Source organism: Leptonotus elevatus, chromosome 11 (genome assembly GCF_054856555.1).
Source record: "Leptonotus elevatus isolate MCC_2025b chromosome 11, RoL_Lele_1.0, whole genome shotgun sequence".
NCBI classification, from domain to species: Eukaryota; Metazoa; Chordata; class Actinopteri; order Syngnathiformes; family Syngnathidae; genus Leptonotus; species Leptonotus elevatus.
Window position 1 is genome coordinate 1638723 of NC_141249.1, and position 17882 is coordinate 1656604.

General features: G+C 39.1%; 1 protein-coding gene across 6 annotated transcripts in view; it reads right to left on the reverse strand.

Annotated features, from left to right (window-relative positions):
- The window catches only part of orc1 (origin recognition complex, subunit 1), a 67721-nt gene extending 54195 nt beyond the window's left edge, over positions 1–13526 (reverse strand). For all 6 annotated transcript variants that reach the window (XR_015096553.1, XM_086090113.1, XM_086090112.1 and 3 more), the window contains exon 1: positions 13288–13526. Coding sequence is in view for 5 of the 6 variants with exons in the window: in XM_086090113.1 (XP_085946239.1) it covers positions 13288–13376 (89 nt within the window). In the remaining variant the exon portion in view is untranslated. The remainder of the gene's footprint in view (positions 1–13287) is intronic.
- Positions 13527–17882: the final 4356 nt, after the last annotated feature.

Here is a 17882-nt window from a genome sequence, read left to right on the forward strand (position 1 = left end):
CTATGATCCCAAAGGAGATCACTTTATGTTGAGTTAATCTTTATATATAATTAAATTATATCTTTCTTTTTAGTTATATCTTTTTATTTCCAAATAGTTCATGAGAGACCACGTAAATACAAATACAGTTCCAAAGCTTAATAAATCAGACAATAATGGCAGTAATATTTTAATATATATTTTGTGTTTAGTTGCACCGATAGTTGTTCGGGTACAAAACACTATGAGGTGGTCAACAAAAAATGAATTGCAGTATGTCCAAGATTAGATAATTGACGGAGAGGCAACAACTTCTAACTTCGTTCAACATCTGAAGTTACACAAAGAACGGTAAGTAAGCTAATGTTAGTTGTCTATTGGCTAATTATTGTTGCTAGCTGCGTAGTTAATGAGACTGTCAACTCACTGGTAACACATTCCCCAAACGCAGAAAACTGTTGCGATTCTGGGTTCACTCCCTGAGTCCCTGACTCCTACTTTGATGCTCACCCCAAATAATATAATCTATGAGGTTGTTAAAATGACTCGAAAGGACTTGAAATTCAAAATGTAGGACTTGTGAATTGCTTGAGACTTGTCAGTCTTGACTCGGGACTTGGCTAAAGACTTGTCAGTCTTGACTCGGGACTTGAGGGCAGAGACTTGAGACTTACTTGTGACTTTCAAAGCAATGACTTACTCCCACATCTGCCTAAATCCTAACTGCCATATTAGACATTTTATATATATATTTTTTTATTGAATGGGCAAAAGCATTTTGTAGAATAAATTAAGACAAAGTTCTATTCATATGATTTCTTCTTCTTTTTTTAAACTAATCCAATCCGTGACTTTTGTGATTCGTTGCACCACTAGTTGTTTGGGTACAAAAGCTATGAGGTTGTCAACAAAAAATGAATTGCAGTATGTCCAAGATTAGATCACTGACGGAGAGGCAACAACTTCAAACTTAGTTCAACATCTGAAGTTGCACAAAGAACGGTAAGTAAGCTAATGTCAGTTGTTTATCGGCTAATTATCGTTGCAAGCTGCGTAGTTAATGAGACTATAAACTCACCGGTAACATATTGCAAACACAGAAAACTGTTGCACGATTCTGGGTTCACTCCCTGAGTACCTGACTCCTACTTTGATGCTCACCCAAAATAATATCATCTATGATGTTGTTAAAATGACTCGAAAGGACTTGAAACTTCAAGTGTATGACTTGTGAATCGCTTAAGACTCAGTCTTGACAGTCTTAACTTGGGAATTGAAGGCAAAGACCTGAAACTTACTTGTGACTTGCAATACAATGACTTACTCCCACCTCTGCCATGGATGCACAGCACCACACTGCCCCCAAAAGGCCAAAACGCACAGGAACACTCAGTATTTATTCTTACTGTTTTTTCAGTTACTATTATTTTATTATATTATATTCTTACTTCACTTTTTTGTTTTATTTTGTCATTTAGAATGCAGTTGCCCGTGCATTACTGGACGGGCTAGCTGAAGATAGCAAAATGAGGCTAACAAACAGGCCAGTGTGATGGTCGCGTTTTTTGCGGCATCACAACATCCTAGTTATGACGGCGTAGCTTCAATGAGAAAAGTTTTTTGATTCTAAGTGTTGCGACTCAGACTGACTTACTGTACGTATGAAGGTCCGTGGCTACGCCTTGTTGTCGTGGTTACGGCTGACAGTATCGCGCCAAACTATCATTAACTCTTTGACTGCCAAGCATTTTCAGAAAAGAGAACATGTGGGTGCCAGCTGATTTAAGCATTTTGACTGATCTTTCAAGGTCCACAGAAAATTGTGTTTGGACTATGGAAAAACACATACTACCAAATGAAAGATTGAACTCTCATCTTTCATCAGAAAAAAAAAAGAAGTTTGTTTCTACCTTATTCCGTTTTTCAGTAATCAACAATAGAAAATAGGTTAGCTTCACCCAAATGCTCTGTTTTGGACCAACATACGGAGAAATCAAGCTTTTTGTGAAACGATATTATTTCATGCACTCTAGTGAATTTAACACCTTTTTTTTCCATGAATGATGCCACAAACACCTAAACAGTGCTTTACTTCTGTAAAACACTACCACCAACAATGAAAAAGTGTTTTTTGATAGAAAAATACGTTTATTTACATTCAACAGTGTAACAATTTGACAAAACAATTTACAAATGTGTGCAACTGTGGTACTATTTACAATTGTGTGGATGTTTCAACTACACAGTTTTTCTTTTTGTGAGGTATATTGTGTAAAACTCCTCTGCGTGCAAGGGGACGCAGCAGGATTTGCACCACAGATTAGTTTCACTGCGATTGCCGGCCTTTTTTTCCGGGGAGTAGCAGGTATATACTGCAGTGTGTGTTTGGCCATGTTGTCATCAAGTCTACTCTCAGGATCATGATACGGTGACCTGGTGTTACGTCTGGCTTCCTCATGTCCTTCAGTTCCTATAACCGGTGGTAAGAGATGTTCTGATCCATCTTATCCACTCCATTCATGGTGGCATCGTAGTCCAGAACCAGTGTCTTCTCCGTGATCAGACTGTACCCACTCCTCCGATGAATATGCATTGGACTCGGGTACTCTTCATCGTCCGATTGAACGTCCGCCTGTACAGAAGTGCTCGGTTGTGCACCACGTTTTCCGCCGTTAGCATCGCTAGCCGGTGAGGCTTTACGTCGTGATCGAAGCCGCCGCGTCAACGCTTCCAACTTCGGCGTCAACGCTTCCAACTTCGGCGTCAACCTCGGAGTCACCATCATCATCATCGATGTGTTCTTTAGCATTGGTCTTTTCGTCTTTGAAAAAAATGCTCAAGCGTGAGCTGCTTGCAACCGGTCGCCATTTCCGCTTCCTCAGCCATTCTCCACTCAACACTCTAGCTCCGCCTCACGTCTTCTACTGACTCCTACCCGATCTTGTCCAAAGAGAGTCATCGCTGCCATCTAGTGCCCAAAAATAGTCATTATACTAACTCGATCTGCTTAATACTTTCAGCAAAGCTTGCCATGGCTTTCCTCCACCAGTTTCCAAAAAAAAACAAAAAAAAAACATAGTGAACGTCTTTTAACGTCTTTGGCGGCACTCATTTGGATTTTACTAAACGTTATTAAACGTTTTTGGCGGTCAAACAGTTAAAGTTTTATTATTATCATTATTATTATCATTATTATTATTATTAGGGCAAGCACTGATTTTGCTGGACGCCTGAATTGAGCTTCAAACACTGTGCCTGCCCGCGTTACGCGGGACGGTTGGCAATGGTTACCCTACATCAAGCCTAGGTTTTGGTAACTGCGTCAGGTGAAATACAAATAGCAGGGTGCTCTTGTGTTGCTGATCAAGACAGATCTTGCAGCCACGCTGCAGCCGTTCTTTGGAAGGTTAAGTGTTGATTGTTCTGGTAGTTAAAATTATCATTTTCATAGCATGTACTTAGTTTTAATTTCGTCAACAAAAACTAAACAAAATTTTTTTCTTCAACACATCAGTATGCATTTTTGTCGACTAATGAAGATGAGATGAAAATGCAGGTGACGACTATGGCGGCGTCGAGCAACAGAACATGTTGCTCGAAGGGCTTGCCGCGATCACGACAGATACGAGACTTGAAGAAAGAGATGAAAGACGACCTCTTGGCGTTCAAGGAAGAATTTAAAGTGGAGGTTAAGCGAGTGTTTGATGAATTTATGGAAGAAATTAACGAGAAAATGGCACAAATCATCGCGGAAACGCAACTGCAGCGGAAGGATATTGCCGAAGCACAAGCAAGAGTGACACAGTTGGAAGAATGGAATAACGACGCGAAAGAAGCTATTCTCACTCACAGGAACTACAAGAGAAGTTGACCGAGGTGGAAGGACGCTGTAACTTGTGGATCTATGGCGTGATGGAAAAGGACGACGAATTAGTGCCAGAATTGGTGAAGGGGCTCCTCCGCCGTGAGCTAACTGGCGACGCGGAACTACATATTCAGCGAGCGCACAGAAGCTTCGGGAAGAAACCGCCAATGTCCTTTGTGATCAATTTTTTCAAATACGAGAATAAAGAGGACATTCTGGTTAAAGCATGGAAATGGAAAATACAAGTCGAAGGGAGACAGATATTCTTTGACCACAATTACTCGACGTAGGTGTTGAAAAAAACGCAAATCCTACTCAGAGATTAAAAAAAGTTCTGAAAGAGAAAAAAATACGTTTTCAGACGTCCCTGAGTAGGATCAGGATTCACTGGTCGGATGGCCCCAAGAACTACAACAGCGCGGAGGATGCAACGCGGGACATGAGGAGAAGAGGAATGGAGATTGCGGGACACGATGAAGAGGATGGATGCGGCGAACCATCACTCGAGGAACGCATCAGGGCTTCAACATTGCAACGAGTCGGCGTGAGGCGCGGGACAAATGCTGAAGTCGTCGCGAATCGTGCGAGGGAAAGGCTGCAGGAATTCAGAAGAGGAAAAAACGCTTCATAACTGGGTCAGTCGGTGAGTTTGATTACGGAGAAGAACTTTGAAATGTGTCTCCTGTGTTTAAGTTGAAGACTGTACACCGAGTGGGTGAGTGAACATTTTTGTATATGAGAAGCATTGGTTATTATTTGTGGTATGAAGGGAGACATACACAAACGTTATTTTTCAATTGGGGGGGGGGGGGGGATACAAATGGGAAAATCCCTACCCTCTAAAAGCTAAAGTTAGTAACATGGTGGAACCCAGTCCCCCCTTTTCCCCCAACTCCCTCTTTCCCCCTTTTATTTTATTTTTATGTTTGTTATAAAATTTGAATTCCGGTGCTGGGTCACCTGAAGATGCACATTCCGTGATCATCACCCATTCAAACTTATTCATGATACTTCTCATTTAATAAAACATTCGACGAGGGATTCATGAGAAATAGTGACTGTTGGACTTGTCTAGTAGGATGGGAGTATCCACTTTAGGTATATTCCCAACCACTAGGGGGGGCCCTTCATTCATTGGAAGGCTATCCCCCACTCCTACCAACAGGGAGACAGGGCCTATTGGAAACAAGCTCCATGTTTGCTGGGGAGTTCTGTTTTTGTTTTTGGGTTTTGTTAGAAAACGTTCTTTTGTTTTCTTGCGTGTTAAAATAAAACTCAAAGTTGAGACCTGTGAAGAGGTTCCTTGCAAGGTTTTTATTACAGAAAGTTTCTGAAAGACACAAATGAACCCACTGAATCAGTGATCTCTCCAAATGTGTGTCCTTAAAGTCGACCCACCCCAGCTTTATACCAAAAACAGTGTTTACAGGATACTGGTCTCTCCCCTCCCTCCGTCCTTGAGGGAAGAGTGAAGTACAAAACCAGATAATACTTCCTCAGCTCATATCTTAGTTCACTCCAGCTTTTGGAAAATAATTGGTTCCTTGAACTTTTAGACCGGATAATTTATGGACAGAAACTCTGCTTGCACTTTTAAACATATACTCCTTAGATAAAAAAAGGAACCTTATTACACATTCCTTTCACAGGGAAAAGAACAAAGACACTATGCATCGAGTAAAATTGAATTAACAGTTTTCTTATTACTACACAGCTATAACTAAATTCAAAACAGTTAAAATATAAATTGAAACACTAAAAAATGTTAACAGTTTATACAAATGTTGTTTACAGTTGTTATATTACAGTGAAGGGGCCTGGAATCTTTTCATATCATTGTTATATAATTAATGCAACATAATGATATTACAGTGGTGTCACTAAATATTAACGGTTTGAATAATAACAAAAATAGGGATAGAGCTTTGTCTAAGTTTGGAAAAGAGAAGATTCAGGTTATTTTTCTCCAAGAGACACACTAATCGCAACAGGAGCATTTAAAATTCCGAAAGTTGGGATACAGAAATTAATTTTCTAGTTCCTTTGGTCAAACACACAAGAAGGGTGTAAAGATATTGATCTCTAATAAGGTGCAGTTTGAACTGGTGAAAGAAGTTTGTGACAAGGAGGGAAGGTACATCATGATAAAAGGGAAAATAGAAGGTCAATTAGTGACATTACTATTATAATGTGTATGCTCCTCCGGAAAGTGGGAAAGAGTTTTATGAGAAAATATTCAATCTAATAATTTTGGAAACTTGGAATATTGGTACGTGGACTTCAATGTGGTGTTGAATTACAAATTAGATACCACAAGTGAAAATAAAAAATAAATAGATAGATATATGAATGTAATGATGTCAATATTGGATGTACTGGATGTATGGAGAGAATTACGTCCATTGGATCGGGACTATACTCACTACTCTGATGCTCACGCTGTGTATTCCAGAATTGATTACTTCTTTTTTTTCTTTCTTTTTTATTACTTTCTGATGTCTAAGGATGATGTAGGATAGGAGTGGCTGATATCGCAGATCATAGCGCAGTCTACCAAAACTTTCATCTAAATACCATGAAAAAAGCAACAGTATGGACTTAATGAAGGTGTACTGAACAATAAAGACCTAGTTGTAGAACTGAAAGGAGAAATACTTAAATACAAAGAAGAAAATTACAACGGAGAGGTGGATCTAACCATTTTATGGGACACCCTGAAGGTGCTGATTAGAGGCAAACTGATCTCATACACCGCATACGCTAATAAAGTTAGATTGAAAAACTATCAAACACAGACTACAAAATTAAGACAACTGGAACAGCAGCATCAACGAACAAATGATTCAGGAATACTTAACCAGATTAATGATGCTCAGAAAGGTATTAATGATTTTCTTTTGGAGGAGGTGGGGAAAAAAAGCAAGGTTTACGAAACAACTTTACTATGAGGGAGGATTTAGGGCCATAAAAGTTTTGGCAAGACACATAAGGAGGCAACAAGCCTCAACTGCCATACACAAAATAAGGGACCCAATAACTAATACAATTTTATTTCAACCATTGGAAATAGAGAGAGTATTTGAGAAGTATTATAGCGAATTATATTCACAACCGCCATCTGTGAGTGAGGAAAGCATGATGTAATTTTTAGATACTTTGGATTTGTATAGGTCTGCAACAAAATGAAGGGTTGACAGCAGAAATCTCAGCGGAAGAGATTCAAAAAGCCATCAATCGAATTAAATCTGGGAAATCGCCCGAGCCTCGTTTTATAAAACATTAAAGGGTGAATTAATTCAATTTTTGAGTGACTCATTTAACTATAGTCTTAGGTCGGGAAAGATTCCCCCCTCATGGAAAGAGACCATCATTACTGTTATTCCAAAAAAAGGAACAGTGCCACAACTATCGACCTATATCGCTTCTAAATGTGGACTATAAACTTTATACTTCTATTATAGCCAAACAGTTAGAGACATTTATGCAGGATTTGATTGAAGAGGATCAGACAGGCTTCATTAAAGAAAGTCGAACACAAGACAATATAAGACAAAGCCTCCATGTTATAAAAAATATACATGATAAAGGAGACAGTGCAATTTTGGTTAGTATAGATGCCGAAAAGGCTTTTGACAGTGTAAACTGAACATTTCTCTATAAAATACTTAAAAGGTTTGGATTTTGTGATGAATCAGTGAATTGCATTAAATCCTTATATCAGGATCCACAGGCAAGGATCAAAATAAATGGTAATTTGACTGGATGATTTAAATTGGAAAGAGGTACAAGACAGGGATGTGGGCTCTCTCAAAGCCTCTTTGCATTGTTCATTGAATCTTTAGCGCAATTGATTAGGCAAGAAAAAGGGGTAAAAGGGGTAACTATAGGAGGGGAGGAACACAAGATAGGGTTGTTTGCTGACGATATATTGATAGATTTAACTCAACCGGATACAAGGTTTCCCAAGATTGATGAAGCTTTTAGAAACTAATGGTAAATACTCAAGTTACAAAGTCAATGTCACGAAAACACAGATTCTGTTAATAAATTATGTTCCATCTAAGGAATTAAAGGATGCATATAAAATCAATTGGGAGAGTAGATCGATAGATTATTTAGGTGTTTGTAAAAGAAATGGATAAACTATTTGAGGCAAACTATACGAAGATAAATCAAGAAATTAGGAGTGACTTGGAGAGACGGCCAAATATAGTTCTGGATATGAGCTCAAGGATAGAGGTGGTTAAGACAAATATTTTGCCAAAGCTATTATATATTTCAGTCTTTACCAGTGCTGTTTCCCAAAAACCAATTTGTGGAGTGGGATAGGTGGATATCGAGGTTCATCTGGGGAGGGAAGAAACCCAGAATAAGATACAAAACTGCAGCTTCCTAAGGAGAGAGGGGGCTTGGCTTTAACAAGCCTCCAAGAATATTTATATGCGGCACAAATTAGACCCTTGATTTACTGGTGTAAGGAGGGTTACGTTGCACAATGGAAAAGTATAGAATTGGGGAAGACAAACACTGAGGACGGAATTTAATAGCACACAAGGGTTTACTAAAAAAATTAAGTAATCAACTGGGTGGAATAATCAAAACTACAATGGAAATATGAAACATGGTTGTGGAAAGATACGAGTTGGAAGTGAGGGCTTTGAGTTGGTTTGCATTTGATGAAAGGTTCCTTCCTGGGGTGAATTATAAAGGGTTCATTCAAGCAATGGGCGAACAAAGGAATAACAGCACTGTGCATGATAGTGGAGCAAGGTAAGCTGCAGAGTTTTGTAGAGTTATAGATAAATTTGGATTGCAGGGACATGACTACTTTTGGTACCTGCAGCTAAAGGACTATTTTGAAAAAGAGGTCAAATCCACTACAGAACACAAGGCCGTTGTGATATTTAAGAAGGTTTATGAGGGGGGAAATTGCAGAGCAATTTCAGATATGTTTAAAAGCTTGATGTCGCTTCAGAGGCATTCATACCTTTACATCATGGAAAAATGGGAGAAGGAGCTAATACAGCCAATAACTGAGGAAGAATGGTGGAGTATTTGTCAAATGCAGTGCACATCTACTAACGCCAGGATCTGGAGGGAGTTCAATTGGAAGAACATGGTAAGATTCTTTGTTACCCCCAAAATTAAAAGAAGAATGGTAGTGGTCCAGCAACCATGCTGGAGAGCATATGGACAAGTGGATGTGAATCATGCACATGTTTTTTGGTTTTGCCAAGGGTTACACGAGTATTGGGACAGGATATAGTGTGCTTTAAAAAAAAAAAATTGTGGGTTATGGAATACCAAAAACATGCAAGATACTTTACTTGGGGAGTTTAATACAAGATGTAGTGCAGAAGGAGGATGAATACCTTGTCAAAGTGCTCTTGACAGCAAGTAAGAAAGTGATAACAAGGTTATGGTATAAAATAGAATCACCGACCGTGTAGCAGTGGATGTGCACTGTGGAAGAACTATTTGTAATGGAGAGATTAACGCACCGATTAAGACTACAAGAGAGACAGTTTGAGGATAAATGGGAAAAATGGATGGACTATAAAAATAAAATAAACGAGGAGGACACCACCACTGGGCAATAAGAATTCAATGTATGCACATTGTTTATTTGCATTTGTATCATTTGCCCTAACACTTTATTGTTAAAATGTTTTGTTGTTTAAAACGAAAAAAGTTAAAAACACAATAAAATGCAAGTTACAAAAAAAAAAAAAAAACGGGATAAGGTTGACTATGATAAAAACTAACTAGCGCTGGAAACTGGACTAAAACAGACAAAATTGTAAAATGGCGAATACAATTATCACTACATGTAATAATGTACAGAGGTGGGTGGACTAGCCAAAAAGAAAGACTGGTTTTAGAGGAATCTTATTCAAGTGAAATTACAACATAGTGTTCATAGAAAATGTTATAGTTCTATATCAAGTTACTGATGTAAAACCGTAACTAAAGTTTTAATCAAAAGTTTACATACACTTGTAAAGAACATAATGTTATGGCTCTCCTGAGCTTCCAGTTATTTCTATAACTCAGATTTTTCCTCTGATGGGAGGAACAAATTCTTTCTTGTCACAAAAAATATTCATGAATTTTTGTCCTTTTGACTTTATTCGGGGTTAAAGCTGCATGTCGCAACATTGACGCACATTGGAGTGTTAATATAACCATATTTTTCACCCATAATGTTTTAAGAATTGTATAATGGTCAGGAGGCACTACTGTGGCACAATGGCTGTTGCCCCTATTTTCCTGTAGAGTAAAATAATGATCGGTGGACCAAATCTTAAAGCTTTCTCCCTGAGCGTGAAGTCAGGCGCGTGCACACTCTCTCTCGCTCCACAGAAGCGCTGGGAAGGCAGAAGTGTTTGGGAGTGTTTTTACGAGTCCGTGGGAAAAGACAAGCGTGTGCCACAGTGGATATATAAGTGCGTCAAAATAATAATAAACAACCAATCCTGCAGTGCGATCCTCAGTCTCCCGGTGGCTCCTTTTGTTCAACCATTAGGCCGAAAGTTTGGCGACATGCAACGGGAGTTGTCCACGGAGGTGACTTTGATTGAGGCAAAAATCTCCCCTGCGTCCCCCAACCACGGTGAGAATACCGAGCAAGAAAGGATAACACTGTCTAGTGTGACAAAAAGGGCAACACTGAAGTCGCACAAGCATCGCAGGAGGATGTGGATCAATATTGGAGCAGCGTTAATATTGGAGTAGGTGGGCAAACCTAAGAGGATGAAACGGGAACCACAGCTTGTTTTCTTCTTGCTAAAAAGGTCAGACCTTGTCACGAATATGTAATAGGGTCTATTTATGATAAGCAATGCACAACAAAACTACCACCAGGGTAGGTCACACTGCAGCTCAATTCCGATTTTTTCACAAGTATCTGATTTTTTCATGCAGTGTGAACGGTACAATTCCGATTTTTTCACACCCGACCTGGGCCTCTTTCGTATGTGAATATAAATCGGATATAAATACGATGCGTCTGCATTGTGAATGCTCATCCGCACGCATCCAATTCATACGTCAACAAAAGCCTGATTTGCGCTCTGCGCGGGCGGCAGAGAGTGCTAGGAAGGGAGACTACTGACACGTCTGTGAATATATACAAATCTGTTTTGAGTAACAGTGTTACATTTATATTTGTCTTTAATTTAATCACACTTGAAACATGAAGCATGAAATTGACATGTGTGGTGATAGTAGAAATTAAGCTTTGCCCCTCATTTCCCCAAAATATTTCTATAACCTCTTCCAATCTCACTACTCTGGCAACATGAGATGAAAAAATAAGTCAGACAGATTTCTGTTGCAGTTTGTAAACAGCACATTCAAAACTGACGCACGAGGAAGCCGAGAATAGCAGCCAACCAGGAACGAGCATGAAAACAGTCCACCAACCAGGAGCGCGGGCGTTCGCACAGCTGAATTCGCATAATGTATGCAGACAAGACATATGAATCGAACGCCTAACACGTCTGCGAAACAAGTCGACCAGTCCACCAATCTGTAGCGTGCATTAGCACAGCTAAATTTGCATATGACACTGATAAAAGTCGCTTGCCTCAGTGGCTTGGCTGGTGGTAAAACGTTGCAAGTCGAGACTATATTTACTTTCGTGAACACCGCAACGTGATGTCGTTGTTTTGGGTGTACGCCACTCGACGTGTGCTCTTTTGCGCATCGGATCACGGGCGCGTTGCATTTACAATAGATGTCGCATTTGTTTTTGTAATGTGATGCGAAAAAGATCGGATTTAACAACAAATCCGAATTGGACATTATGCTGCAGTGTGAACGTAGCCTTACCAAATGCTCGGCACTATGGGCGCGTGCACATTGCTGGCTTCCATTCCGATTTTCGCCAGAGGGGTCGCCAATCTGCAAAAACTCTATCTTGCCACATGGACCTTTAACAAAAGAAGTGACCAAAACTGATGGGTCAAAAATATACATACAGTAACCTGAATTGGCAATTTTGGTGACTTAGAAAGTTTGTAAATGAAATTAGCTTCATGCCATTGCCTCTTGTGTTTGATTTTGAGTGCCTGCAACTTCCCTGAGGCCATTGAAATAGTGCTCATAGGATACTAGTGCCCACAAACGCTACAATGGACAGTCAAAGGAGCTCAATGGTGTCAAAACAGATCTGAAAACGCAAATCATTGACTTGAACAGTGAAGAAAGTTGCTTGGAGCCATTTCAAAACAGCTGCAGGTCCCAAGACCAACAGTGCAAGCAATTGTTCGCAAGTATAAAGTACATGGCAGTCTTTATCACTGCCATGATCAGGAAGAAAATGCAAGCTATCATCTGCTGCTGAGAGAAATTGGTCAGGAGGGTGTAGAGTCAACCGAGAACCACCAAAAAGCAGATCTGCCAAGAATTAGAAGCTGCTGTAATACAGCTGTCAGTGTCCAAGTCAAGCGTGTTTTGCATCGCCTTGGACTGGGAGGCTGCCGTGCAACAAGGACACTCTTCCTCCAAAAGCAGCACCTTAAGGCTCGACTGAAGGTTGCTGCTGATCATATGGACAAAGATAAGACCTTCTGGAGGAAAGTTCTGTGGTCAGACAAAACAAAAATGAAACTGTTTGACCACAATGCCCAAACAATAAGTTTGGAGAAGAAAAGGTGAGGCCTTAACCCCAAGAACACCATGCCTACCGTCAAGCACGGTAGCGGTAGTGTTATGCTGTTTTGCTGCCCATAGATCTGGTGCTTTACACAGAGTAAATTGGATAATGAAGGATTAACTTATTTTCTCAAAAATCATCACCTCAAAATTTGGGTTTTGGGCACCGTTTTGGTGTTCCAAACACACATCAAAAGTGGTAGTGGAATGGCTAAATCAAGCTAGAATTAAGGTTTTAGAATAGTCTTCCCAAAGTCCTGACTTATTAAAACCCATTGAGAACATGTGGACAATGCTAAAGAAAGTCCCTGTAAGCAAGCCAACAATTTTTACTGAACTGAATATTCAACAAGAATCTTGTTGGATGGCAAGCAAAAGTGCCTAATTGAAGTGAACATTGCCAAGAGACATGTAACCAAAAATTAGCATTGCTGTATGTAAATTTTTGACCCGGCAGCTTTGGTTACTTTTTTTGTTAACCACGAATAGTCATAAAATAACAAAAATTCATGAATCTTTTTGTGACAAGAATGTATCCGTTCCATCAGAAAAAAAATAGTTATAAAAGTAACTGGAAGCTCAGGAGAGCCATGAAATTATGTTCTTTACACATGTATGTAAACTTTTGATCACGACTGTATACCTTAATGTACAGTATTAACAATCGTTGTGGGGCCTGGCTTGACTTCAGTCGTAAATCGCTCAATCTAGAGAACTCTGTTCTATTAATAATATATTTAGAGATGAATGTCGAAATAGAAAATGTGTAAAAGACAAGTGCTCACCCATATTCCAAGTTTTTCAACTTCCTGTCGAACCTTAAAGGTTCTCCTTGCCACTTGTACACTCTTCGGACTCGCAGTCTCGTTTTCATTCTGGGCTTGGAAATAAAAACTGTGATAATATATGTTGGACTTCGCCGTTCTCAAGATGGGCTAACAGTTTAAAATTTAGATTACAACAAGTGCTTCGGTCAGAGTCAAACTACCAACTCCTGAGTACGCTCGCGAACCTTTCCCGCGTAAATTGCGTCACGTCCGCTAGAATAGAAACTATGGGTACGTCTCTTTCAAAACACACACGCACACACATGCGCATTACGATGACGTTTTAGTTTCAAGTTTGACATTTATTTAATTGATCTGTACGGCCTTTACAGTTAAATTTGTGTACGTCTACGATAACTTGAGTCTAAAATATACTGAAAACAATAAAATACTATTAAACAGTGGACCATAAAAAAGAAGAAACAGAAAAAAATACGTCTCATTCGCTCCTGTGCCCATAGAGCTGAGCTGAGCCAGAGCTGCCTTGCCTGGTTGAAGACGTGCACACCTAGCCGCCATCTTGAACCGGGAGTCCCCGTCTATCTATTCCATTCTCTTGTATTGAGGTGTGTAACTGTGTTTGGCTCACTGATCTGTATATATTACTGGATAGCTGATAGGCCAAGACTTCTGAAGCCGCGAAGCCGCTATATTTCCACTCCCAAGAAACGTTTCTCCGCATACGATCCTACACATTTACAGTATCAAGAGTGGAGAGCATTTGAGACAGTTATTAGAAACAGCATCATTTATGATGTTTTTAATTTGTTAAACATAAACAAGAGGACTTCAGACATACAACTTGCCTTGTGTATAAATTATATGCTTAAGGATGTTTAATGATGTTTACAGGATACAACTTGTATATTTTTTTATTAAAGAATTATAACTGTAATTCAACAAAAGGCCTCTGCCAAATCTAATATTAGGGTCTAAGGAAATGAGCGACAAAAGAAAAAGAGGGTCTTCAAAGCAGCACATACCGTCCACTTGTTCAAAAATAATGACCACCTCGCCATAAACCCCCCACCCCTGGCGCCCTATACTAAATAAGAGCCTACGAGCTGTACGTCTAATCTGTACGTATACGTACAATAGTCTGCTCGAGATGGGAGGGCTAAGATGGCCGCCTTGTGGCTTCAACGGCTTGCATCGGCTATCCAGTAATATATACTCATCTGTGGCTTTGCTCCAATAACCGTCAAATTTGTGGTGGTCGTGGCTTAAGGTGCTCAGTAACCAGAAGGTCGGCTGTTTGATCCCCGCTCTCCCCAAGTCATGTGTCGTTGTGTCCTTGGGCAAGGCACTTCACACACATTGCCCTTCAGTGCTACTCACACTGGTGTATAGAAGGTGCGAATGAAAGGTGGTGGTCGGAGGGGCCGTAGGCGCACATTGGCAGCCACGCTTCCTTCAGCCTGCCCCAGGGCAGCTGTGGCTTCTTAAGTAGTTTACCCCACCACAGTGTGAATGAGTGAGTGAGTGCATGAATAATGTATCCGTTCCATTGTAAAGCATCTTTGAGTGTCTAGAAAAGCGCTATTTAAATCTGATGCATTATTATTATTAAATTATTGACTGACACAGATTGGATTGTTAGAAACATTAGCCATGTAGTTATGAGCCCAGATACGTTTGTAATATTATAACTGGGGCTTTCATAACATATTGAATGTTTATAGTCAGCACCTCTTAGGTATGAAACTACAAATACTTCTTAAGTTCTTTCCTGGTCATTAAAATCTAAACTCTCCACATAGCTATTATTTATGCAACAAAAAGATATTACATACATATTACATACCCACTGAGCCAAAGACGTCTATTAGGCGTCTCGTCTAAGTTTAGACCAAAATTAGCCCGTCTATAATTGGTCTATATTTTAGCCCGAATCTAGACGACACAATTAATTAAGTAAATATTAAATATTAAATAAAAAAATTAACTATAGGTTGTATAAATGATGGTAAAATGTTGGATTACTACATTTCACTGATTAATGTACAGTGTAGTTTATATTTAGACTTAATTTAGATGTCTAAATCAAGTTCTCATTTCAACTCTCTTTAGACCAAATCCGGATGATTGAATTAAATACATTGAATAATGTGTATTGACAAAAACAAGTAAATAAATAACTGCACAACTGGATCACCAATGTGAAACAAAATGCCAGATCGCACGATTCACGAATAAAACAGCCAAATACGCATATGGGCATTGGGCATACGAGATTGTGCTGGACTGTCATTAGCGGGTCTTTATAACGCTATGATACATCCCCACCACTAGGAGGCAGCAACGGGCTTAAGCTTCCGGTCGTTCTGATGGAAGAAAAAAAGTGCAAACAAGTCATCGGTGGTAAACGTTTCATTAGTCGACGTCTGTAAAAAAACACTTTCTCAAAGACATAGAGAAGGTGAGTGCTTGAGGCAATGTTATTGAAATGTTTAGTAGGGATGGCAGAAATGGAACATTGAAACGATCAAATCATTTGAAACGATTGATTCACAAAAATAATCAATCTTTTGGAACGTTCGAAACATCTCCCCACAGGGACATCTGGTGGCCAAGTGTAAAATATTGCAATCAAACAGTAGATTAGTGTTGCTAGCTCCCCAGTAAGGAAACTATCTATTGGCTGTCTGTCATCACCTAATTTACATCACTGGCAATTGGGCTATAATTGTAATTGACGCCATAAGAGAGAGAAATAATATCATGGTAAACAAAAACCGAATAACCCCCACCCTGTCAAAATAAGTATAGAAGTATAAATGAGCTTTTTGTTGCTGATACTTGGTTTGTTTATAATTTTGCCTCTCAACATGACTTAAAATCGCCACCACACATTAACAGAAGCCCAGTGGTCTAGCTTGAGAAGGAGTTAATGTTTAAACATCCTGTATTTAAGAAGTGTTTTTATTTCAAAGTCAAAACATTGGACAGTACCTTTAAGAGAGAAGTGCTTCTGACACAAACGTTAAGGTTAAAGGATAGGGAGTTAGCTTTTTATTTATTTTATCCTTGGTGCAATTTTTTTTTAAATATATGTAATGGTTATGGCTTGTACATCAGCTGTTTAAGATAATACTGTGTTTTGAAGAAATATTGCACATAATGAATTGATATACTATCTTCTCTAATTTCAAACCATTATCCTTTAGCCAAATTAGTGATTAGTTAATGCACATGTAAATCCCAGCCTTTCTAAACATTAATGTACGTATTATTGATCATTTCTACCTTCCACAACACTCTGATGTGCAGCAGGAGGACAAAGTACACAAGTTATTAGCTAAACCACCTATACAGCATACTGTACTATATCAAACGTGACTAATGTTGCAAGTATTATTTCCATTTAGTCTCCCAGTAGGTAATCGATGTGGGTGATTCAAGTACAACACCACTTGATGAACGTGGGAATAAAGAAGCAAAATATTTTCACACACACACACACACTGTGTGGGGCTGTCGTGGAGGACTGGAAGGGAACACCCCCCCCCCCAGACAAAGGGAGTCCACGTTACCATTAAGTTCCCTTTGTCTCAGTCTGGTATGAAAATAAACGCCTGGAAAACGTCTAACTTTTCTATTTGCGGTTATTTAAACGTCTAAGAATAGACGATGGGTCTAGATGTAGATGTCTAAAAAAACGTTTTTAGACCAGTTGTAGACTGTTTTTAGCGTAGACGTCCAAGTACCATTTAGATGTCTTTTAGACTGAAAAATGTTCGCTGGGCTATAATTGATTGATAAGAAAAACCTGGTTCATACCACTGTGTTAAATGCATTAAACTTGCCAAAAAGGCAATTTAATTTGGTTATTTTAGCAAGGGAATAATTTCGTGTGGTGCTGTGCTGTTTGGCTCTAGTGGAAAAGTGACCACAGTTTGCTCAGTTCTGCTGTATGCTGCCACTTAAAGGGATACTTGACTAAGCATATAAATTTAGATTTTGTGTATAATTTATTCAGAAACTTCATTATTTTTCAAGTAGGCCTACACTTAAACCTTTAAAAACACATTTTGCCACCTGCTGTCGACTGAAAATGACATGTGTGCTCAGAGCAGGAATGGAAAGGGTGGGTTTCTGTGTATTTATTTATTTCCATTGATTGATTTTATCCTTTGTACAGCACTTTGTGTTGCATTATAATGTATAAAAAGTGCTATACTGTATAAATAGAAGGTGATTTGATATTAGTTAACAACAAATTTACATTAACTTTGTATCTTTGACTAGCATACAAACCAGGCATATTGTTTTAGTAGTCAACATTGTATCACATTTTCAAATAAAAATAATCCTTACAACGAACCAAAGCTTTTCAATGAGCGGAGAGCGAGAAAAATGCTGCATTCGTGTAAAGTAGGAAATGGGACTTATCCCACTCGGATTGTGTCAGTTCCGACCTTAAAGCGTTCGAAGCCAATGTAAATAATATTTTAACGTGACACAACGATATTTGGAATGATTGCGTTAACCAGAACAACACACACTTTATCTGAATCAGCCATCTTTGTTGTTTACATTTGCTTTGAGTATGG